Below are 26,000 nucleotides of genomic sequence, written 5' to 3' on the forward strand. Positions count from 1 at the left end.
GCAGTGAGGTGTGATTCAATGGAAAAAGACGCGACAGCACTGCGGCGCCAGGATGAAGAGGCGCGGTCAGAGGAACTGAAATAATGGTGAGTCACTATTAATAATTTCTTATGTGTCCAACCTCGTACGTTGATTGTTAAAATTAAATTCGTTATTTCTAAAAGCCATCATAATTATTTATAGGAAAACGTTCTATTTTTTTTTTCTACTAAGGTTTGAACTTTGAGTGTGTTTACACACGAGAGAAAGGTGAGAAAATGTTAATGCCTGTTTGAGAAAAGTGTATAAAGTGTGTAGTAACAGGTTTTACAGCCTTAAAACACCTATAATAATTGTAAAAAATAATGCCGACTACTTGGCAGATTTCGCTTATAGCAGGTTATTTTTAGAACGTAACTCCGGCGATAAACGAGGGACCACTGTATTTAATAATTTATTTAAGTCCACATATCAAGTTTTATTTTGAAGGTCTGCCATTTTATTTTGAAAGTGTTGAACGAACATTATGTCCTGGTCAGTGGGGACACAGCCATACAGGGTTTATTAAAATAAGACACCAATGTAAAAAGAAGGAGGAGAGAAAAAAAAAGTCCAGAATTTGTAATTTAAACGATAGCAGCAACAGAGCGCCACACGCTGGGGAACAGCTGAATTACAATTATGAAATGCTCTTTATAATTGCAGCACAGCGCCCTCAGCTGGTTAAAAATAAGTCTTGTCTTACAGCATTAAAATTTGACCTTGTGACCTTGGACCACTGCCCAGGTTGGCGGGGGAGGGGGGCAGTGTAGCTCCGCCCCCTGTCACATGTTATAAGTATAGTGTGGAGAATGCGAAGGCGTGCGTTCACACAGGAAAATTACTTATTCTGCTCCATTCACTGGTGTGTTGAGTTTCTCTGTCTCTGCAGCACCTCCTGCTGGTGTGGCGTTGCTGGGATCCTGTTTGCTCTGCAGAAAGGGAACGCCACTGTGTTTCCAGAACAATCCGAGATCCACAGCAAATGCCAAAGATGCCATGAAACCAAACGCCTGGGGGGCGAAGAAGAAATACAATCTCAGCAAGGATGCAGTGAAGGAAAGGAGGGGGCTGGGAAGGAAGCATATAAGAGAGGAAAGAAAAGGTGGAGGAAAGGAAAGGAAAGGAAAGGAAAGGAGGAGGTATGAAAATAAACATGCAAAGAAGGAAAAAGGAGAGTGAAGGAGATAGGAAAGGACACAAGGTCAGAGTAGAAGTGAGGGAGAAGGACAGGAAATAAAGGTGACTGTTACCACGGCGATCTGCTCCAGTGTTGAGTGACTGTTTGCTGCAAATGTGATAGAGGCGATGAAGAAGAGAACGCCAATGATGGCGGTGTAGACAAAGTCCTAAAAACAACAACAACAAAAAGATTAAAACAAAATATGTTCCTCTTGCAAAACAGGAAAAGAGAAAAATGTTCAGACTTTCAAAATAAAATGTGAAGAATCGGTGGCAGCATTTTTAAATCTGAAACATGATGCACAAAAACCATCGCTGACGTTCTCACTGAAAGACAGGAAACTAATGAGATAACTGTTTCCTTTAACCTGTCACAAAGTCAGCCACAGGAACTCAACTCTTCCTGTTTGTGTGTCACAATAAAAGCACTTAATACATTTTTCCTAAAACTGGTCTTAAACATCGTTGATGCGTTCGTCGTCGTGACACTGAGTGGAACAAATGCTGCTGACTGCTGATGTATGTGCGTGCGCTTTGAGCTCTTGGTGCGTTTCTGAGTGCAGACAGTACCACAGTGGGCCAGCAGGGGACGCCAAGGCGACGGTGCAGCGTGGTGTAGAGGAGGACGAGGAGTAGCAGCGTGAAAAGGAACGCCGTGCAGCTGATGAACTCGAAGAAGTACAGCGAGGTGCAGCTGATGCAGCTGTTCACCACCTCCTCCACGATGAAGGCCACAAAGGACAGCAGCTGTGGGACAAACAGGAAGCAGCAGGTCAACCTCACCAGAATAAAAGCACAGGCCGCTCTTCGTAAAGCCAGGAAAAAAGTACATGACCATCAGATTAAAACTCTCAAGCTGTTAGCACAGTCAGCACAAGTCATGATTTCAGATTTAACCTTTGCTTTAAACTAGGTTAAGCCGTGGTCACAACCCACCATACTTGCACGTGCATGCAGTATACTTGCAAAAACGTGGGCTAAATTTGGAGATCCGTACGTCGTAAGTACTGCCTCAGTATGAATTTAGGAGCACGCAGACACGCCGCAGAGGTTTTAGTGCATGCAGAACTTTTGCTGCGGTCAGACTGCGGATTCACCAGCAGTACAGATGACGCACGTTGTGAGTACTGCCTCAGTACGGATTCAAAGCGGCACATTTTCATTCAATTACTATTGAATTAACCAAATCTGTACGTAGGCAGTACGGATTACGGCACTCACCACATACTATGGAGGCCGACAGACTTGCATGCACAACGCAGCTTCTCACTTGAACTTGGACTTTATTTCCAAACGTCAGCAACACACACTCCACAGCTTCAGTCTGTTAACTAGCTGTAACTTTTTGAGGCAAGTAAACACTCGTACAACTGACTGCTGCAGGCTGGACATGCTCATGCATCGCCGACACCGAAAAACACCTGCTGCTCCGGTACCGCTCATAAAAAAGAAAAGGTCGGATACTTTTCTAACAGACCTCGTATGTACATCAGTCTGTTCAAAAACTCATAATGATGTAGAGGAAAAAGTCTTTTTTTTTTTAGATTTAGCAAATTTATTAAAAATAAAAACTAAGAAACCACATGTCCATAGGTATTCACAGTCTTTGTTAAATACTGCTCCTTTGGCAGCAATTTCAGCCTCAAGTCTTCTTGAATATGATGCCACAAGCTTGGTCCACCTATCTTTGGGCAGTTTGGTCCATTCCTCTTTGCAGCATCTCTCAAGCTCCATCAGGTTGGATGTGGAGCGTCGGTGTACAGCCATTTTCAGATCTCTCCAGAGATGTTCAGTCAGATTCAGGTCTGGGCTCTGGCTGGGCCACTCAAGGACATTCACAGAGTTGTCCTGAAGCCACTCCTTTGATATCTTGGCTGTGTGTTTAGGGTCATTGTCCTGCTGAAAGATGAACTGTCATCCAGTCTGAGGTCAAGAGCGCTCTGGAGCAGGTTTTAAGCCAGGATGTCTCTGTACATTGCTGCATTCATCTTTCCCTCAATCCTGACTAGTCTCCCAGTTCCTGATGCTGAAAAACATCCCCACAGCATGATGCTGCCACCACCATGCTTCACTGTAGGGATGGTGCCTGGTTTCCTCCAAACATGACGCCAAAGAGTTCAATCTTTATCTCAGAGAGTTTTGTTTCTCATGGTCTGAGAATCCTTCAGGTGCCTTTTTGTCCTACTGGAAGTTTCTCGTCTCTCCACAGAGGAATGCTGGAGCACTAACAGATTGACCATTGGGTTCTTGGTCACCTCCCTGACTAAGGTCCTTCTCCCCTGATCGCTCAGTTTAGACAGGTGGCCAGCTCGAGGAAGAGTCCTGGGGGATCTGAACTTCTTCCATTTACAGATGATGGAGGCCACTGTGCTCATTGGGACCTTCAAAGGAGTAGAAATGTTTCTGTTTCCTTCCCCAGATTTATGCCTGGAGACAATCCTGTCTCTGAGGTCTACAGACGATTCCTTTGACTTCATGCTTGGTTTGTGCTCCAACTGTCAACCGTGGGACCTTATATGTAGACAGGTGTGTGTCTTTCCAAATCATGTCCAATCAACTGAATTGACCCCAAGTGAACTCCAATTAAGCTGTAGAAACATCTCTAGGATGATCAGTGGAAACAGGAGGCACCTGAGCTCAATTTTGAGCTTCATGTCAAAGGCTGTGAATATTTATGGACATGTGACTTTTTTTTTTTTTTTTTTAATGAATTTGCAAAAATCTAACTAAAACAAGCAAACAAACCTTTTTTCACACTGTCATTGTGGGGTATTGTGTGCAGAAATTTGAGGTAAAAAAAAATGAATTTCATCCACTTTGGAATAAGGCTGTAACATAAGAAAATGTGGAAAAGGTGCAGCACTTTATGGATGTGCTGTAAAAATACAGTCTGTTTAAATGTCTGGTATAGAAAGTAGAAAAAAATTAAACTGAAAATTCTCAAGACAAAGATCATTATTTTGTCTGATAAAGGATTATTAATAAAATGTGATTTTTTTTTCTTTTGTTTTTGGATTTTGTTTGACTCAAGTGATCTAATTTCTTTTTTTTTTTTTAAATTAGACCTGCGGTAGCACGGCTCCTCGCTCTGCGTCTGTGGTAAACCAAATCCCAGACTATTTTCCCATTACGGCATCAGATTTATTGTCAGATTATTCAGACCGAAACAGTCTTTGGCATCTCAGACGCCATCATATAAAAAGCAGTCATGTTTCCTTCGACCACAGAACTAAAATAAATCATGATGTCAGCAGAACACGGAATCTTCTTTTGTTACCAACAAAGCAAAGCATCGACTTTGGTGGAGAGTCTGAATCCCAGGAATCATTTCAAACCACGTTATTGTAACAATTTAAACAAATGTGCCAGTTTTTGTCCCCTGCTTGGTATTTATTTTTAAATTTTGGGACTTTATAACCGTAGGATCCAGAACATGTCACAGTTCTGGACGGGTGTCCAACCTTATAACCTTCAGGTCACCTCTGCCAACTTTAGGATGTCCGGCCATTACCATTGTAACCACAGCAAGTGACACAACCACCACAAAGACTGTCGAGTCCAAAAGTGTCACTAAACATGTCCACAGCTAAAGAAAGTATTAAACAAAAAGTCTAAAACTGCCAACTGCAACTTCTGTCACCATGACAACGGCTCTAAAAGAATCAGTGTGACATCAATAAATAAATCTAGTGTCGATGAGGGGAAGTTCTTTTTTTATTTTAATTTGAAATTCTGATGACATCATTTTTAAACCAGGTCTGCTGAAAAATGAACAGGAACAAGTTGTAAATTTCAGACTAACACTTTAACTTTTAGTAACCCAGAAAATCCACTTTAAAGGGGGGGGGCCTGATCCAAATCCTGAAGGAGCACAGAACCACAGTGACCTCTGACCTCGTGTCAGATATTCTGAGGGTTTAGAGGAAACGTTTGGAGCTCAGGGAACCTGCACAGAGTGGAAATCCTGAAAGCAGGTGGACTCGTGTTGGATTTTTGAGCACCGGCTGCAGACAGACTCTCCCTCCTCCTCCTGTAGATCCTCTTTCTGCTGAAGGCCGAGTGTGGCGGTGCAGCAGGCGGTGGGTGAGGCCGGATGCAGCCCTCACCTCCTGCTTGTGTAAACTGTTGCGACAGCAGCACAGCGGTGCTGATATCTGCTAACGACAGCAATCTGCAGCGCTTTCACTTCCCGGTCCACAGCTTCCTGATGGATGAGGAAAGCCGGGTCGTAAGGAGGGCGGGCGGCAGAACAAACTGTCTGACCACGAGAACAAATAAACAAACCACCTCCAAACATTTTGCATTTATTCCATACTATAAACCAGTTAACGGGTCCGAGTGCGACTGGACCGGTTATCAATCCTAAAACCGGCCTCAAAGCGGGTTTAGTCTGGCGACGCCGCGACTCACTGCAGGTCGAGCGGCAGTGGCTGTGGCGTCAGTGTTGAGCCAATCATCATGCAGATACACAACATAATGATGGTTAAACCAGAACAGCACTCAGAAACTACACAGTAACCCCGCCCACCCCACCGAAGGGGCGGGCACAACTCCAAATACTGGATCATTCAAACAAAACATGAATATATGACAAACAAAGAAACAGGATAACATGTGAAAGTGAACTCCCCCCTCAACGGGCTTGTTTCGAGTTAGCTCTATGCTAATGAGCAGAGCTAGCTGGTTTGAGTTAGCGTAGTTCCACTGCCACGTGCTAACGGAATAACTGCTGGAAATGTTCATGTTCAGGAAAAACATAATGTTTAATGTGTGGAACACGAGGTTGACGAGTCGATCGGGGGCGGAGCTAACGGTAAAGGCAGCAGATCCCCACTGTCACCTGAGAAGAGGTCAGAGTTTAAACCTCAGCACATCTGGACAGAACTAAAGCTGAGTGATAGTTCTCACTGCAGCACAAACTCCATGATGGGTTCACGGCAGCCGGAGTGATTTGAGGGTAAGGTCAAAGTTCAGGATAAAATTTCTGACCATAACAGACATCACGATGAAAGTTCATTAAAAGCAAACAAAAGAGTGAAAGTTTGAAAAAAATAAGTTCCCAGAGGTCACCTGGTCTCCATGTTTTCAAACTTTCCCTGCTCAGCCAATCAAGAGCTGGAAAACACCAGATTTGACCAATCAGCTGGTTGCAGCAGGAAAACACACAGAGTGACCCCTGGGAGCGTGGCAGGTGACCCCTGCTGTGGACATAATGTTTAATTTATACTGTGTGTGCACTAAGATTAGTCAAGTCCACGTGACCTGGAACATGTGACCCACAGCGCTACACGCTCTCACTGAAATCCAACATTTAAGCTAAGTGGTGAATGCGCCGCGGGCGGCCGTTTTGAGAGTGGCGTGTGTCTGTGTCGTGCTTAAACAATGTCTCGACAGTCCCTGGAGTCTCTGATATTTATTCCTGATAAAAATGGCAATGTTAGTTTTTGGAAACCACGGTTCAGGAAGTTTTGTTTTTGTAGCATTAGCATTAGCTTCTCCACATTTCTGGCTTCATATTTTCAGAATAAAATCAGCCACCTCAACAGTTTAAAATTATTTAAATGGCTTTAAAGATTCATGACTTTTATAAACATTAGAAAAGATCCTGACATCGTGTCACCGCACGTGTGCGACTGCTAAATCAAATCAAAAAAATTCTTTAAAGGGTAGTTGTAAAACAGCTAACTGATCATCTGCAGAGGAATGGTCTATTTGAAGAGTTTCAGTCAGGTTTCAGAATTCATCATAGTACAGAAACAGCATTAGTGAAGGTTACAAATGATCTTCTTATGGCCTCAGACAGTGGACTCATCTCTGTGCTTGTTCTGTTAGACCTCACTGCTGCTTTTGATACTGTTGACCATAAAATTTTATTACAGAGATTAGAGCATGCCATAGGTATTAAAGGCACTGCGCTGCGGTGGTTTGAATCATATTTATCCAATACATTACAATTTGTTCATGTAAATGGGGAATCTTCTTCACAGACTAAGGTTAATTATGGAGTTCCACAAGGTTCTGTGCTAGGACCAATTTTATTCACTTTATACATGCTTCCCTTAGGCAGTACTATTAGAAAGCATTGCTTAAATTTTCATTGTTACGCAGATGATACCCAGCTTTATCTATCCATGAAGCCAGAGGACACACACCAATTAGTTAAACTGCAGGAATGTCTTACAGACACAAAGACATGGATGACCTATAATTTCCTGCTTTTAAATTCAGATAAAACTGAAGTTATTGTACTTGGCCCCACAAATCTTAGAAACATGGTGTCTAACCAGATCCTTACTCTGGATGGCATTACCCTGACCTCTAGTAATACTGTGAGAAATCTTGGAGTCATTTTTGATCAGGATATGTCCTTCAATGCGCATATTAAGCAAATATGTAGGACTGCTTTTTTGCATTTGCGCAATATCTCTAAAATTAGAAAGGTCTTGTCTGAGAGTGATGCTGAAAAACTAATTCATGCATTTATTTCCTCTAGGCTGGACTATTGTAATTCATTATTATCAGGTTGTCCTAAAAGTTCCCTGAAAAGCCTTCAGTTAATTCAAAATACTGCAGCTAGAGTACTGATGGGGACTAGAAGGAGAGAGCATATTTCACCCATATTGGCCTCTCTTCATTGGATTATACATATACACATACACATATATACACTCAACAAAAATGTAATCGCAACACTTTTGGTTTTGCTCCCATTTTGTATGAGATGAACTCAAAGATCTAAAACTTTTTCCACATACACAATATCACCATTTCCCTCAAATATTGTTCACAAACCAGTCTAAATCTGTGATAGTGAGCACTTCTCCTTTGCTGAGATAATCCATCCCACCTCACAGGTGTGCCATATCAAGATGCTGATTAGACACCATGATTAGTGCACAGGTGTGCCTTAGACTGCCCACAATAAAAGGCCACTCTGAAAGGTGCAGTTTTATCACACAGCACAATGCCACAGATGTCGCAAGATTTGAGGGAGCGTGCAATTGGCATGCTGACAGCAGGAATGTCAACCAGAGCTGTTGCTCGTGTATTGAATGTTTATTTCTCTACCATAAGCTGTCTCCAAAGGCGTTTCAGAGAATTTGGCAGTACATCCAACCAGGCTCACAACCGCAGACCACGTGTAACCACACCAGCCCAGGACCTCCACATCCAGCATGTTCACCTCCAAGATCGTCTGAGACCAGCCACTCGGACAGCTGCTGAAACAATCGGTTTGCATAACCAAAGAATTTCTGCACAAACTGTCAGAAACCATCTCAGGAAAGCTCATCTGCATGCTCGTCGTCCTCATCGGGGTCTCGACCTGACTCCAGTTTGTCGTCGTAAGTGACTTGAGTGGGCAAATGCTCACATTCGCTGGTGCTTGGCACGTTGGAGAGGTGTTCTCTTCACGGATGAATCCCAGTTCACACTGTCCAGGGCAGATGGCAGACAGCGTGTGTGGCGTCGTGTGGGTGAGCGGTTTTCTGATGTCAATGTTGTGGATCGAGTGGCCCATGGTGGCGGTGGGGTTATGGTATGGGCAGGCATCTGTTATGGACGAAGAACACAGGTGCATTTCATTGATGGCATTTTGAATGCACAGAGATACCGTGACGAGATCTTAAGGCCCATTGTTGTGCCAATCCAAGAACATCACCTCATGTTGCAGCAGGATAATGCACGGCCCCATGTTGCAAGGATCTGTACACAATTCTTGGAAGCTGAAAATGTCCCAGTTCTTGCATGGCCGGCATACTCACCGGACATGTCACCCATTGAGCATGTTTGGGATGCTCTGGACCAGCGTATACGACAGCGTGTACCAGTTCCTGCCAATATCCAGCAACTTCGCACAGCCATTGAAGAGGAGTGGACCAACATTCCACAGGCCACAATTGACAACCTGATCAACTCTATGCGAAGGAGATGTGTTGCACTGCATGAGGCAAATGGTGGTCACACCAGATACTGACTGGTATCCCCCCCAATAAAACAAAACTGCACCTTTCAGAGTGGCCTTTTATTGTGGACAGTCTAAGACACACCTGTGCACTAATCATGGTGTCTAATCAGCATCTTGATATGGCACACCTGTGAGGTGGGATGGATTATCTCAGCAAAGGAGAAGTGCTCACTATCACAGCTTTAGACTGGTTTGTGAACAATATTTGAGGGTAATGGTGATATTGTGTATGTGGAAAAAGTTTTAGATCTTTGAGTTCATCTCATACAAAATGGGAGCAAAACCAAAAGTGTTGCGTTTATATTTTTGTTGAGTGTACATATACACATACACATATACATATACATACATACATATATATATATATGTATATGTCTGTTGCGGACCCACTATCATGAGGGATACTGAGCTTAATGGGTCGAAATCCCGAGGAGTGATAGCGCTCAGCTGACGACCCAGGCCCTGGGAAATAGCACTTTTTGGCATACTTTTCTCTATTTCCGCTGGTTACCAGTGCCAACCGTGAAGAGAGCGGCGACCGGGCAGAGTTCCGAAAAGGGCGTGAGCTGTCCGCCCTGTTGCTCTTTGAGTGGCGAAGAGAAGCAGCAGCTGCAGGCGGTCCAGTTATAACAGGTCTAGACAGCCAAATAGGACCTGGCTAGGCGTTTGTAGTGATGGTAGGAAGGCGATTTGCCTTTTGGGGGTCACGCCTGCCCAAGTCCGGCAGTCCCGGACCATTAAGTAACCCTCCGGCTCATCTGCGGTCAGGAAGAGCCGCCTAGACCAAGTGCAGATGTAAAACAGTGGCTCACGAGTTCAACAAATGGTGCAACAATGGAATTTCATGATAACGATACTGAAAATGTTTCAAATGGACAATCTAGTAACCAGCGACAATGCCAAGGTTGTGGACGTGTGTTTAAATCCGAAAAAGGGCGGAAGATCCACCAGACAAAGATGAAGTGCGGTCGCATTGTGACAGACATTCAACGCTCAGTGCAAACTGATAAGTCAGCGGTTAATGAGGGCCTGGAGCTCAACCACAGTGCCCTTACAGAAGCTGTAGTGGATGAAGCAAAGGACCGCGTTCACAGAACAAGGCAGATTGGAAAAGCATGGAGGAGGACCTAGTTCCAGCCATTGGCATGCTTAGAGGAAAGCCTGTGAGAAGAATGGAGAATTTCTCCAAGATGGTGTGCGAGTATGGAAGATCAAGATTTGGTGTAATTAAGCGGAAGGTGCAGAAGAAGATGGAAGAAAAGGATCAGATCAATAGGCGAAGGAGGAAAATCAAAGAGTTAAGGAAAGAAGTACAGCGGTTACGGAGGGCAAAGAGAGAGGCAAGTGGGGAAAAGGTGGTAGCAATCGATGAGTTGGTAAAGCTGGCAAGAAATGGTATTAGCAACTTGGCGAAGGCAGAGAGGAAAGCAGTGAGGCGTAGAGAATCTAGGAAGGCCTGAAAGGACTTCACAGAGGACCCCTTCAAGTTTACAAAGGTTTTCGCAGAGAAGACAAGTGGGACCCTGAAGATACCAAGACAGCAGCTTGAGGAAGCCTTGATGACGACCTATGCTGATCCAAACAGGAATATCCAAGTAGAGAGTATAGATGGCCTTAATAGACCACAAGAACCTGAAGTGCCTTTCGACCTGTGTAGGATACGGCTATGTGAAGTACAGCTGGTCGTTAGGAAAGCCAGAGCAAAGGCAGCCGGAGGCCCAAATGGGATCACGTATGCAGTGTACAAGAACTGTCTGGAGCTGACAAAGTGTCTCTGGAAATTGCTTGCGAGTGTTTGGGAGTCTGGTGAGATACCCAACAGTTGGTGCATTGCTGATGGAATTTACATACCAAAGGAGGACACTGTGTCTCTTGGTCAATTCAGACCAATATCTTTGTTAAATGTTGAGGGCAAGATCTTCTTCACGGTGCTTGCAAAGAGACTAACCCAATTTCTGCTGGCTAATAGCCTTATCAATACCAGCAGAAAGCGGGTATTCCTGGTTTTCCAGGTTGCCTTGAGCATGTGTCTATGATCTGGAATAGGATAATGCAAGAAAAGAATGTAAAGAAGGAGCTCCATGTGATATGGTTGGATTTGGCCAACGCCTATGGTTCTGTCCCACATAGAATGATTCGGTTCGCTTTGGATTTCTTCCACGTCCCAGGAAAGTTGCAGCAGGCAGTTGAGAAGTACTTCGGTAAATTTAAGTTTTGGTTTACGATGGAGGAGTTCACGACTAAATTCATGCGACTGGAGAAAGGTATCGCAATGGGATGTGCAATATCACCTGTCTTGTTCATTTTAGTGATGGAAGTGATTATAAGAAGCTGTGGTGGTGATAAGTACCAGCTAAAGGCCTTTATGGACGACCTGATAGTTCTAGAAGCGGAGGAATGGAGAGCCAAGAAGTTGGTGGAGCGGTTACAAGAGTTAGTGACATGGTCAGGCATGGTGTTTAAAGCTAAGAAGAGCAGGTATCTTACGCTACGGGCTGGGAAAGTTGTTGACGAAGTTTTCATGGTTGAAGGTGAACAAATTCCGTCAGTGAAAGAAAATGGCGTGAAGAGCCTATGTCGTTGGTACTCCTTTCCAATCACAGACCGACATCGAGGGGTGGAAGTGCAGCAGCAAGCTGAAGATGGACTGAGAGCAGTTGCAAAGATGAAGCTACCTGGGAAGTTTAAGGTCTGGATGGTTCAGTTTGGGTTACTACCAAGGTTGATGTGGCCGTTGACAGTTTATGAAGTGGCGCTGACAAGAGTTGAGAGCATTGAAGGGAAGATCAGTAAGATGGTACGAAAGTGGCTAGGAGTTCCTAAGATGCTGACAAATGTAGCACTCTACAGTCGGTGAACGAAGCTCCAGTTTCCCTTATCATCAGTGGTGGAAGAATATAAAGTTGCGAAGGTTAGACTACAGTCAATGCTAAATGATTCCAATGACCAAGTGATAAGTAATAACCAACCGGCCCTGCAAGTTGGACGGAAGCGGAATGTTGGTGGTATGGTGAAAGAAGTTGAGGCCGTAGCACGTCAACATGAAATTGTTGGAGTGGTGCATGAAAAGGGAGCTTGCCTTGGCGTAATAAGAAGGCAACGATTTTGGTCAAAGGTCGGAGCTGGGGAACGAAGAAAGATCAGAGAGCAGGAGACTCGTCATTTGGTAGAGGCTGAAAGGGTGTCGAGAGCAGCACAGCAGGGTCAGCAAGGTGCATGGATGACGTAGGATGTAGAGGAGAGAAAGGTGACTTGGAAGGACATTTGGGGAAGAAGTTTTGGGAGTCTGAAGCAGCTACTCCAGATGACGTATGATGCGTTTCCATCACCAGCGAACCTGAGAAGATGGGGTACTGGCAAGAGTGCGAACTGTCATCTGTGTGGAAAGTATGCTACTCTTCACCATACCTTGTCAGCGTGTCATGTTGCTCTGAGTAGAGGATGGTATACATTTAGGCACAACTTAATTCTGAAGGTGGCTGTGAAGGCAGTAAATGATGCATTTGTCCCAGTGGTGACAGCCGGTGAACAGGTGAGAGGTCGGAAGCAGAAGAGGACAGGCACTGGTCCAAAAAGAAAGTGGGAGTGACATGTTTAGCCACATGTTCTCCTTGAATTGCTGGCTGTCTGAGTGGTGTCTAAAAAATGAGGTGGGCTTCATAGATAATTGGCAAAGCTTCTGGGGAAAACCTGGTCTTGTTAGGAGAGACAGCATCCATCCCACTTTGGATGGAGCAGCTCTCATTTCTAGAAATCTGGCCAATTTTCTTAAATCCTCCAAACCGTGACTATCCAGGGTTGGGACCAGGAAGCAGAGTTGTAGTCTTACACACCTCTTTGCAGCTTCTCTCCCCCTGCCATCCCCTCATTACCCATCCCTGTAGATACAGTGCCTGCTCCCAGACCACCAACAAGCAGTAAAAATCTATTTAAGTATAAAAATTCAAAAAGAAAAAATAATATAGCACCTTCAACTGCACCACAGACTAAAACAGTTAAATGTGGTCTATTAAACATTAGGTCTCTCTCTTCTAAGTCCCTGTTAGTAAATGATATAATAATTGATCAACATATTGATTTATTCTGCCTTACAGAAACCTGGTTACAGCAGGATGAATGTTAGTTTAAATGAGTCAACACCCCGAGTCACACTAACTGCCAGAACGCTCGTAGCACGGGCCGAGGCGGAGGATTAGCAGCAATCTTCCATTCCATCTTATTAATTAATCCAAAACCCAGACAGAGCTTTAATTCATTTGAAAGCTTGACTCTTAGTCTTGTCCATCCAAATTGGAAGTCCCAAAAACCAGTTTTATTTGTTGTTATCTATCGTCCACCTGGTCATTACTGTGAGTTTCTCTGTGAATTTTCGGACCTTTTGTCTGACTCAGTGCTTAGCTCAGATAAGATAATTATAGTGGGCGATTTTAACATCCACACAGATGCTGAGAATGACAGCCTCAACACTGCATTTAATCTATTATTAGACTCAATTGGCTTTGCTCAAAATGTAAATGAGTCCACCCACCACTTTAATCATATCTTAGATCTTGTTCTGACTTATGGTATGGAAATTGAAGACTTAACAGTATTCCCTGAAAACTCCCATCTGTCTGATCATTTCTTAATAACATTTACATTTACTCTGATGGACTACCCAGCAGTGGGGAATAAGTTTCATTACACTAGAAGTCTTTCAGAAAGCGCTGTAACTAGGTTTAAGGATATGATTCCTTCTTTAAGTTCTCTAATGCCATATACCAACACAGGGCAGAGTAGCTACCTAAACTCTGTGAGTGAGATAGAGTATCTTGTCAATAGTTTTACATCCTCATTGAAGACAACTTTGGATGCTGTAGCTCCTCTGAAAAAGAGAGCCTTAAATCAGAAGTGCCTGACTCCGTGGTATAACTCACAAACTCGCAGCTTAAAGCAGATAACCCGTACGTTGGAGAGGAAATGGCGTCTCACTAATTTAGAAGATCTTCACTTAGCCTGGAAAAAGAGTCTGTTGCTCTATAAAAAAGCCCTCCGTAAAGCTAGGACATCTTACTACTCATCACTAATTGAAGAAAATAAGAACAACCCCAGGTTTCTTTTCAGCACTGTAGCCAGGCTGACAAAGAGTCAGAGCTCTATTGAGCCGAGTATTCCTTTAACTTTAACTAGTAATGACTTCATGACTTTCTTTGCTAATAAAATTTTAACTATTAGAGGAAAAAATTACTCATAACCATCCCAAAGACATATCGTTATCTTTGGCTGCTTTCAGTGATGCCGGTATTTGGTTAGACTCTTTCTCTCCGATTGTTCTGTCTGAGTTATTTTCATTAGTTACTTCCTCCAAACTATCAACATGTCTATTAGATCCCATTCCTACCAGGCTGCTCAAGGAAGCCCTACCATTAATTAATGCTTCGATCTTAAATATGATCAATCTATCTTTATTAGTTGGCTACGTACCACAGGCTTTTAAGGTGGCAGTAATTAAACCATTACTTAAAAAGCCATCACTTGACCCAGCTATCTTAGCTAATTATAGGCCAATCTCCAAACTTCTTTTTCTCTCAAAAATTCTTGAAAGGGTAGTTGTAAAACAGCTAACTGATCATCTGCAGAGGAATGGTCTATTTGAAGAGTTTCAGTCAGGTTTTAGAATTCATCATAGTACAGAAACAGCATTAGTGAAGGTTACAAATGATCTTCTTCTGGTCTCAGACAGTGGACTCATCTCTGTGCTTGTTCTCTTAGACCTCAGTGCTGCTTTGATACTGTTGACCACAAAATTTTATTACAGAGATTAGAGCATGCTATAGGTATTAAAGGCACTGCACTGCGGAGGTTTGAATCATATTTATCTAATAGATTACAATTTGTTCATGTAAATGGGGAATCTTCTTCACAGACTAAGGTTAATTATGGAGTTCCACAAGGTTCTGTGCTAGGACCAATTTTATTCACTTTATACATGTTTCCCTTAGGCAGTATTATTTGACAGCACTGCTTAAATTTTCATTGTTACGCAGATGATACCCAGCTTTATCTATCCATGAAGCCAGAGGAAGGATTGTCTTTCAGACATAAAGACATGGATGACCTCTAATTTCCTGCTTTTAAACTCAGATAAAACTGAAGTTATTGTACTTGGCCCCACAAATCTTAGAAACATGGTGTCTAACCAGATCCTTACTCTGGATGGCATTACCCTGACCTCTAGTAATACTGTGAGGAAATCTTGGAGTCATTTTTGATCAGGATATGTCATTCAATGCGCATATTAAACAAATATGTAGGACTGCTTTTTTTGCATTTGCGCAATATCTCTAAAATTAGAAAGGTCTTGTCTCAGAGTGATGCTGAAAAACTAATTCATGCATTTATTTCCTCTAGGCTGGACTATTGTAATTCATTATTATCAGGTTGTCCTAAAAGTTCCCTGAAAAGCCTTCAGTTAATTCAAAATGCTGCAGCTAGAGTACTGACAGGGACTAGAAGGAGAGAGCATATCTCACCCATATTGGCCTCTCTTCATTGGCTTCCTGTTAATTCTAGAATAGAATTTAAAAATCTTCTTCTTACTTATAAGGTTTTGAATAATCAGGTCCCATCTTATCTTAGGGACCTCCATAGTACCATATCACCCCTATAGAGCGCTTCGCTCTCAGACTGCAGGCTTACTTGTAGTTCCTAGGGTTTGTAAGAGTAGAATGGGAGGCAGAGCCTTCAACTTTCAGGCTCCTCTCCTGTGGAACCAGCTCCCAATTCAGATCACGGAGACAGACACCCTCTCTACTTTTAAGAATAGGCTTAAAACTTTCCTTTTTGCTAAAGCTTATAGTTAGGGCTGGATCAGGTGACCCAGAACCATCCCTTAGTTATGCTGCTATAGACTTAGACTGCTGGGGGGTTCCCCTAATGCACTGAGTGTTTCTTTCTCAGCAGTTTATCCGGACATTCCACTGTTAAAGGAGATTTTGTAATGAAAGACGTGCGGACGGATTCGCGCGTCGGCACACAGCTGCTCATTGCATGGCGCCACAGAAAAACACTTCTCTTCATCAATCTGGCTCCAACTTTCTCTGATTGCTGTTGCCAGATCAGCTTTGCAGGTTGGAGCCTTGTCATGGACCATTTTCTTCAACTTCCAAAGATTTTCAATTGGATTAAGATCCCGACAATTTGCAGACCATGACATTGACCCTATGTGTGTTTTTTCAAGGAATGTTTTCACAGTTTTTGCTCTATGACAAGATGCATAATCATCTTGAAAAATTATATCATCCCCAAACATCCTTTCCATTGATGGGATAAGAAAAGTGTCCAAAATATCAACGTAAACTTGTGCATTTATTGATGTAATGACAGCCATCTCCCCAGTGCCTTTACCTGACATGCAGCCACATATCATCAATGACTGTGGAAATTTACATGTTCTCTTCAGGCAGTCATCTTTATAAATCTCATTGGAACGGCACCAAATAAAAGTTCCAGCATCATCACCTTGCCCAATGCAGATTCGAGACTCATCACTGAATATGACTTTCATCCAGTCATCCACAGTCCACGATTGCTTTTCCTTAGCCCATTGTAACCTTGTTTTTTTCTGTTTAGGTGTTAATGATGGCTTTCGTTTAGCTTTTCTGTATGTAAATCCCATAACCTTTACGTGGTTTCTTACAGTTCTGTCACAGACGTTGACTCTAGTTTCCTCCCATTTGTTCCTCATTTGTTTTGTTGTGCATTTTCGATTTTTGAGACATATTGCTTTAAGTTTTCTGTCTTGACGCTTTGATGTCTTCCTTGGTCTACCAGTATGTTTGCCTTTAACAACCTTCCCATGTTGTTTGTATTTGGTCCAGAGTTTAGACACAGCTGACTGTGAACAACCAACATCTTTTGCAACATTGCGTGATGATTTACCCTCTTTTAAGAGTTTGATAATCCTCTCCTTTGTTTCAATTGACATCTCTCGTGTTGGAGCCATGATTCATGTCAGTCCACTTGGGGCAACAGCTCTCCAAGGTGTGATCACTCCTTTTTAGATGCAGACTAACGAGCAGATCTGATTTGATGCAGGTGTTAGTTTTGGGGATGAAAATTTACAGGGTGATTCCATAATTTATTCCTCAGAATTGAGAGAGTCCATAGTTTTTTCCCTCTGCTTGGTCTAAAAAAGTAACTGTTACTGACTGCCACAATTTTTTTTCCTCATTTCTTATAGTGTTTCTTAAAGCAAGAAAGTTGCCATTTGAAATGACTTTAGTTTTGTGTCATGGCTGTGATCTGCTTCTTTTTCTACAAAATTAAACAACTGAATGAACATCCTCCGAGGCCGGTGATGGTTGTATATATATATATATATATATATATATATATATATATATATATATATTATGAATGATATTCACGTTTTGCGAGACTCGCGTTCATGTTTGGGAGATATTTTTCAGTATTCATGTTTTGCAATTAATGGTTTGCAGATAATTCACGATTTGAAGCTGACTCACATTTTGGGGGTTAACAGACATATTACTACGACAACAATGAGACCCTTTGGCTGCTTCCTTGTTTTCACTCAGGATACAACAGCAGATCCAAAGTGGAGCTGCATGTTGATTTGGCACAATTTTTATGCCGGATGCCCTTCCTGACACAACTCCACATTACATGGAGAAATGTGGCAAGGGTGGGATTTGAACCAGGAACCTTCCTCAATGGAACCAAGTGCACTAACCACTTGGCCACACCCCTTGCACAGGACAATTACTAGTCTAAGATAAGATATTACATTATATTTACTAACTCAACCCCTTATATTCTGAAAGCATGGAAAAAAAAATAAAAATACATGGCATTGTAAAAAACAAACAAAAAACAAAACAAAAACACAACAACAAAAACATGAGCGTCCTGAGAGCACAAGATCCCCCCCTGGCAAACGCTTTGGAACAAGTACTGCATTTCAAGGTATCTGACAGTTGATTTCAGAATGCAGACACCAACACATGAAACTGACGGAGTCAAGATTTGTGAATCAAAGACCACAACTCTGCCAAAATGAGCCCAACTTCAGTGATACAATAATATGGGTATTCACCAACCTACAAGGACTTGAGCCAAGTTTCAAGAACTTCCTCGCAAAAATGTGAGAAGAGCTGATTTGAGAACGTTTACTGTTTTTGCGACAAGACGGACAAACAGGTGAAAATTGCCACGACATAATCTCCCTGGCCTTCGGTCAGCGGGGGTTAAAAAAACTTACTGTCATTCAATTTTGCTGGTTAAGTCACCAAAATCAAACTCAGTGTTTCCACTTTGATCAGCTGCAACAAGTTCATTCTGTGTTGTATTGAAAGATTTAAGTATTTTTAAATGACAAAATTATTGTCTTTGTGAATGTTACACAGTAACCTGCTTGTTATTGCTTTAATAAACCCAATAATCAGTCAAGTCAACAGAATAAGTTCAGATTTGATTGTTCCGATCTTTTGTTGTATCTTGATGCTGTGGTCATTATTTCTGTTTTCTAGTAACATCGTGTTCAATATTCACCAACATACTGCGAAAAAAGTCTTTAATATACTTGTTGAAACATAACTGCTATGATTTTCCCAAATGGATTTTGTTTATAACCTTGCATCAATAAATGACCTGTAGCATTAAAAGTAATGAAGACTTTTATTTTTATATTCCTGAGAAAATTTTATCATTGAAACTACTTACAGACCCATCATGACAAACTGACATTTTGGCCAAAACGTCCTCTAAATGTGACTCAAAGCTTGAAGTGTGTCAATTGATCTGTTGTGTTTTGACACAAACCACAGCGATGCCACATTTTCAGAGGTCAGGAATGGGACTTGAACTCACCACTTCAGCAAGTTTGACCAGAAGCCTGATTTTCTCCAGAGGTTCTCCTGGAATCAGGAAGCAGGATGATTTGGGCTCCGCCACAGTCGTTGGTGTGTACACGTCATTGGCAGCCATGATGGAACTAAAAATATACAAATAAACATCACAGAGCAGTGTGTCAACTGAGTAACCAGGAGGCGGGGCTTAGTGCCACCAACACTCAAATATTAAATATCAGGAATGAAAATGTCAGACTAAAATGATTGAATACTCTCAAAAGTTCTGTGTAAATCTGTTTCTTCAAATAATAAACAGCAATGAAAAATCTGGATTAAAGGTCAGCGGTCAGGATCAAAGGCAGGGCTTAAAAGTCAAAGGTGAGAAATCACGTAGGGAAGATGAACAGGACAGCGCACTTGTGGCAGGTTTGTGCTCTTCTACTATCCATAAACATAATTACTGTATATGAATATTTAGCCGGATTAATGGCACCGTTTACGTCTGCGCGTTCTTACGATTGATCGTGTTTTTGTCCTTGTCCACACTTCCTGCCACTTCCTTGGTCAGCACATTCCCCAATGTAAACCTCTCACGACAGAGAATGAGCGAAGCACACAGAGTGCGGACATCTGTCAACCCGTCCTGAAGGCCTCCTGCTGGTTTTCAGAACCGCTGCATCTAAACTTGACGCATGGTAAATGGACTGCATTCATATCGCACTTTTCCATCTGCATCAGCAGTTCAAAGTGCTTTACAATGACGCCCCACATTCACACACCCCCACACACACCCCCACACACACACACACAGATATCCGGGTGCTGCCACGCAAGGCGCTCTCTACACACTGGGAGGAACTCGAGGATTAAGGACCTTGCCCAAGGGCCCTCAGTGATTTTCTGGTCAGGCTGGGATTTGAACCGAGGATCTTCTGGTCTGAAGCCCAACACTTAACCACTAGACCATACCATCACCTCCATGACTTCTTATAAACATCTTAACATTTGTTTTGTCCACATAATCAAAAGTCCTTCAAATCCTTCTGAGATATTTTGAGCCGTATTGACTTTTTTGTTTTGTTTTTTTGTGTGTGTGTGTGTGTGTGTTTAAAACTGAGTTATCATCTGTAATCATATGAACGTTGTTTCCCCCTGAAAGCTTCTGGAGAGTATTTCCACTGTGTCTGCATTTCTAATCAAAATGTGGGGTAAAACCCCCACATTTTCAGTCCAGTTGGAGATTTTGTTGAAGTTGTGTTGGACACAATCATTAACATTATCAAGAGGTTTTTAAAAAATGTAATTTTTGGCAAAGAGAGATAAAGACGAGCCACATGCTGCTGTTTTAAGAATGTAAAGCACAAACAGAACAAATAGAAGGGGACCCAGTACAGACCCCTGTGGGATGACAGTGAGTACCTTCACCCAGTCAGTAAATGTTCTATGAATAACCGCTCTGTGTTTGCACTTTAGTAACAACAACTGCAACCACTTTGTGAGTTTCTTCAGGAAGCTACGTGGTTTTAATTTATCCAGAGCAGCCGGTCTGCTCTGTGTAAGCCTGATCCCGTCAGATCTCAGAAGCTAAGCAGTGCGGGACCTGATTAGTATTTGGATGGGAGACCTCTTTGGAACACCAGCAGCTGTGTAGTTTCTCCAGGTAACACTGGAGTTGCGTCAGGAAGGGCATCCGGTGTAAAACCTGTGCCAAATATCAATGCGTATCTGGCTGTATTCGCTGTGTCGACCCTGAACACAAAACGGGAGCAGCCGAATGGACAACCGGCAATCTATGATGAGGCACCTTATCACATAGCCGGCGGCAGGAGGGGGCGTTTTGTGGCGACGCCCCCTCACGTCATCAACCTCGCCACCTCGGATGTTAGAGTTATCAAAAAAATAAAAAAGAAAGAAAAAGAAATACTGGAAAATATAGCAAAATATTAGTTATTCAATAATATCACGTATTTAACAAATAAACCAAATTAATTAACTAAAGTAATTAATTTTAAAACAAACGGATATGGCATGTGTCTGTGTTCAAGGGATTTGATAGGTTGAGGGTTGCGCTTGTCAGTGCGGCAGAGGGTGGTGCGTTTCCAACGCGTCGTGACATCAGACGCGTCGCTTCGGAAGCAGCAAGGGGGCAGAGATTGCTACGACACACTCTGGCTGTTTCCACAATCTGAAAAAAGTTCAGCGATCGCCGTCTTGAACTTCGGTCGCCTGAACCACAAAAAACCTTTAAAAAACAGCAGTAGAACGATTCTCCCATCACCCTGCTGGGAGAAGCTTTTTTCAGCTACTTTTTGGAGTGACGCCAACCGAGGGAGGACTTACGACTTGGTGGGATATCGATCGAACCGCGACAGCGGTCCGACCCGCACGGAGAAGCCGGCCTTCAGGCATCATCACTGGGCAAAGCGATCCAGGCCGCCGGGGTGATGGAGCAAACCCACTCAGTCCGAAATCTCCCACTTTTTGGATATACGAGGTCTCTTAGATAATAAACCGACCCTTTTATTATTTTTTTTAACTATATGGATTTGAATGACATGCGATTACACCAATCATGCTTGAACCCTCGTGCGCATGCGTGAGTTTTCACGCGTGTCGGTGACGTCATTTCCCTGTGGGCAGGCCTTGAGTGAGATGTGGTCCCGCCCTCTCGGCTGAATTCCTTTGTTTCACACGCTGCTCAAGACGGCGCGCGTTGCTTTATCAAAATTTTTTCTGGACCTGTGAGGAATATCCGAGTGGACACTATTCGAGAAATTAAGCTGGTTTTCTGTGAAAAGTTTAATGGCTGATGAGAGATTATGGGGTGTTTCTGTCGGTGTAAGGACTTCCCACGGAGCGGGACGTCCTGCAGCGCTTCCAGGCGCTGTCGTCGGCCTGTTTCGAGCTGAAAACATCCTAATTTAAGGCTTAATTAACCAGGACATCGTGAGAGAACAGAGAAGATTCAGAAGAGGCCGGCATGAGGAATTTATGCGGACATTCCACTGTTTAAGGACATTTTTTTAATGAAAGACGTACGCGCAAATTCGCCGAGTCGTTTCCGTGACGACTCGGCAAATCTGTGTGCGCCGCGACAGGAAAAACACCTCCGTGTTGAAAACCATTTGTAGAATTCAGGCGGCTTTTAATGGCTTTCAACAAGTGAGTAACTGAGAAATTGTTTAACAGCTTGGGCATGTTCCAACTTGCCCGTTAAGATTTCCAACGGAGGTGTTTTTCCTGCCGCGACCCCCCGCGGTCGGGTCCAGCCCGACATGCGACTCTGCCCGCACGTTCTTTCATTACAAAATGACCGTTAACAATGGAATGTCCGAATAAACTCCTCATGCCGACTTCTTCTGAAAGTTCTCTGTTCTCTGACGACTTACTGCATCAACAGAGCCTGAAATGTGGAAGTTTTCAACTTGAAACGGCGAGGCGCTGCCGCCTCAAAGCGCAGATCGCCGTCAGGCGCCATGGACCGTCCTTAAAGCGACACTACCAGACCAAAATCTCTCATCAGCCGTTAAAATTTTTACCGAAAACCAGCTGAATTTATTGAATGGTGTCCACTCAGTTGTGCCTTACAGTTTTGAAAAAATTTTTATCAAACAAAGCAACAGTCTCTGAGCCATTCCTAAACAATGAAAAAAATCGACGAGCGGGTGGACGACTCCTCACTCAAAGACTGCCCACAGGCGAATGACGTAACCGACAGGTGTGAAAAAACTCTCGCATGCCCACGAGGGTTCAAGCATGTCTGATGTAATCACACGTGATTCAAATCCATATGGTTTTTGAAAAAAATAATAAGGTCGGATACTTTTCTAATAGACCTCGTATGTGAAGTCCCAGTTTGCCCAACGGAGTTTAGTTCTGCAGCTTTACTGAGGTGAGAATAATGTAAAAATAAAATGTGACGTTTAATAAACTGTGAAGGTTTAATGATGGGCTAACGTTAGCTTAGCCTTTTAGCACAGTTGATCTGAGTGAACACTTTAATTCGTAAATGGTTCAGTCTTTTATTTTTACCAAATAAAGCTACAGCTTTTTTCAGACACCACAAAAGCTCAACTTTAAATAACTTATTTTTTCGGGCGTTTTTTTTTTCCATCGTTTTTTTTTTGCCTTTTTTATATATAAACTGTTTAGTGTTTCTTTATATTTAAAGAAATATTTTTATTTGTCCCAATCAGGAACATTTGCTGTGCAGACAACCAAACTTCCACTGATGAGCTGAACACCGCGAAGTCCAGTCGAAAGAAAACATCTCTGCTCTTCAGCAACACCACCAGAGTTTAAAGCTGCAGAAGAGACCTTCATCTGGTCCAGAGAATCCAGCAGAACATCACCTGCTTCTAAATAAAAGGCTCTTTCAACAGCAACTATTTTATTATTTTTAAAAAAGCTGTTTCATTTTATATTTTAACAATAAATGAACGGATCATTAAAAATGTCCACGAATCAAAGTCAAAAGACATTTGCACAAGTAGAAGCTCTCCACTTATTGTGCTCAAATTCATATTTTAGAAATGACTGATAACAACATTAAAAGGCAATTACATATTTTGATGAAATTACAAGTTGAAATGACTATTAAAAAAATTCATCATGAGGTTTATGTCACAGAAATCCTACTTTACAATCACACTGCAGTCATTGTTAAATTATTTCCTTTTGCATTTATAATAAACATTTGTATTTATTTAGTGTTTGTTTTTCTGGTTTAAATGAGATATAAATAATCTACCAGACTACCAGAATATACAAGTTTCCATGTTATTTTATTTGTCTAAAAATAAATGTCTGAGGTTCCTTGTGTTAAACAAGAAAATTATCTAATCTGAAATAACAGGTGGTTTTAATTTACAGATGAAAGGTTTCTAAAGAACCATTTATTGATTTATTTAGCTATTTTAATTACAAGTGTTCTAAATTTTTTAAACAGTAATCAGAAATTCTGAGGTAACAAACAACAACAAAAAACATTTCCAAGGATTTTTCTTCAGAAAACTGCTCCATAAATGAGCAGTCCTGTCACACGTTAATGTTTTGTACAGATCAGTGGTTTCTGCACCAATCGGATTGGTCCGATCCATTTTGTACAGATCAGTGGTTTCTGCCACGAGTCTTCCGTGTTTTGGACTGACGCGTCGTTCCTATTGGACAACACGAAGGTACGTCACAGCTCAGTGTCGAAAGTTGGCGCACCTCATCTCGACAGAACACCGGCTCTGTGTGTTATGCAGGAGATCACTTGACCGAGGGTCTATACGTTCAAATAATAATTCAAAAAATACTGTCATCACTCTTCACTCTTAGTCAGTCTCTTACAACGGTGCAGCCTAAATACACAAGCTTTCCAGGAGCGCACCCAATTCATTACGCACGCTCAGAGGCACGTCCCCTCCAGTGCGCACTTTTTTTGGGAGGGGGGGGGAGGGGAGCGACCCCGCCACCTGTGATAAACTCATCGCCCCCTCAATATTTTTTTTCTAGCGCCGGGACTGCCTTATCAACAGCTTTTAGAAAAATCACCTTTCTCCCTCGTTATTTTGGTCCTTTCTACTTGTACTGTAATGAGCTGGAACACTGTGGATCTTTCCAGAATAAATCCACAGTCTTCACATGATGATTTGTTGAGCAGAGGTTAACCCATTCTGCAGCAGGTCAAAGGTTAAACTAACTGGACAGTAACGTCGTTCTCATCCCATATTCTTGAATTTTGTAGATACGTTGTCTGTTTTCCAGATGTTTGGGCGCTCTCCCGTGTTTCATGTTTTGTGAAATCAATCAATATGGAACATGCAGACTGCAAAAAAAAACGTGATGTGATGGAGGAAATCTGAGCTCAGATTTGGATTCAGCACCTCAAAATGACCCAGAATCAGTTTTCAAAGACCATCCAAGAAAACCTTTTTTTGACCAGTATTATAGTTTTTTATTATTTGTTTTTCTTTGTGATAATCTCCTGAATCGCGGATCATGAATTTCTTCCCAAGTCTGTTTTTCTTGTTTATTAAACTACTAGGTTTTTTTTGTTTTGTTTTTTTCAAATCTGATCCACGTTCCGTTTATGACACGCGCTCCTTCCTGACCCAAACCTGGTTTCATCCTGATGTGGTCTCGAGTCCGATCAGTATTTTAAAAACTATCTGAAACATCGAGTCAACACGTGACCACGTTCATGTTTTCAAAGTTCTAAGAAGTGGCTGATTGATGTTTCACGTCATAAAGTCATTTCCGAGCACCCTGAACGCAGCGCCGCACAAAAACGTTTAATCAAAAAGAGGGAAAACTAACTTCCCCGGTGCTTAAAGCGGCACGAAGGCCCGTTTGTGTAATTTACCCATTTAGAAACAAAACCAAGAAGAATTTCACCGAAAAGTGAGGCGAGGAGCCAAATTTACCGGACTGAAAATGAACGTTTTACCAACTCAGAAACGTACAAATGACCATTTTCATGACAATAAAAATATATAAAAATTTAACTACAAAACAAAACTTTTTGCTGTAGGCTACTTAAACTTAACCTAAAATCTGCACAAGAAGTGCTTCCAGAGTAAAGGTGATTTTTAGATTTGCAGGTGAAACTCACCGTCCAGCTGTTTGTCGCTTCGAGAAGAAGAAACTTTTCCAGCTTTGTTTCTCTTTGCGCACGTTTGACTTCAACTTCCGCCTTCAGGCTTTTTTTTTCTTCTTCTTCTTCGCATCTCAGGCTGCGTCAAGTTAGACGAAACAACCTCGATGTTCAGTTAAACGATTCATTACAAAATAAAATGGACGCTTTACCCGCAAAGTCGCCTCATAACAACATGCAAACTCCACATAGAAAGACCACAGGTGGGAATCGATCCCGTGACCTTAGTGCTGTGAGGCAAAAAAAAAGATTTTTTTTTTTTTGCTCATTTTATTAATTATTTTTATGATTTAAAAAAATCACTAAAATTCAATTTTTGCACCTTTTTCCACACTGAGTGCTG

The 26,000-nt window shown here is 42.2% G+C and overlaps 1 protein-coding gene across 1 annotated transcript; it reads right to left on the reverse strand.

Annotated features, from left to right (window-relative positions):
- Window positions 1-597: 597 nt before the first annotated feature.
- On the reverse strand, window positions 598-25,754 carry cmtm6 (CKLF-like MARVEL transmembrane domain containing 6). Its single transcript, XM_034173720.1, has 5 exons — window positions 25,616-25,754; window positions 19,037-19,160; window positions 1,771-1,947; window positions 1,272-1,367; window positions 598-1,031 (listed from the first exon to the last, which is right to left on the reverse strand). The coding sequence occupies exons 2-5, from the start codon at window positions 19,151-19,153 to the stop codon at window positions 864-866; spliced, it is 558 nt and encodes a 185-aa protein (XP_034029611.1). The 5' UTR covers window positions 19,154-19,160; window positions 25,616-25,754; the 3' UTR covers window positions 598-863.
- Between the last annotated feature and the right edge of the window lie 246 nt (window positions 25,755-26,000).

This window comes from Thalassophryne amazonica, chromosome 7 (assembly GCF_902500255.1).
Source record: "Thalassophryne amazonica chromosome 7, fThaAma1.1, whole genome shotgun sequence".
In the NCBI taxonomy this organism is placed as follows: domain Eukaryota; kingdom Metazoa; phylum Chordata; class Actinopteri; order Batrachoidiformes; family Batrachoididae; genus Thalassophryne; species Thalassophryne amazonica.

Excerpts from the sequence above, each read along its gene's own strand:
- cmtm6 (XM_034173720.1), bottom strand. The coding sequence starts at position 19,153 with ATGGCTGCCAATGACGTGTACACACCAACGACTGTGGCGGAGCCCAAA. Across the intron at positions 1,948-19,036 it reads TGGTCAAACTTGCTGAAGTG|CTGCTGTCCTTTGTGGCCTT; the intron begins GTGAGTTCAAGT and ends TTTGTCCCACAG. Across the intron at positions 1,368-1,770 it reads TCCCCTGCTGGCCCACTGTG|GACTTTGTCTACACCGCCAT; the intron begins GTACTGTCTGCA and ends TGTTGTTTTTAG.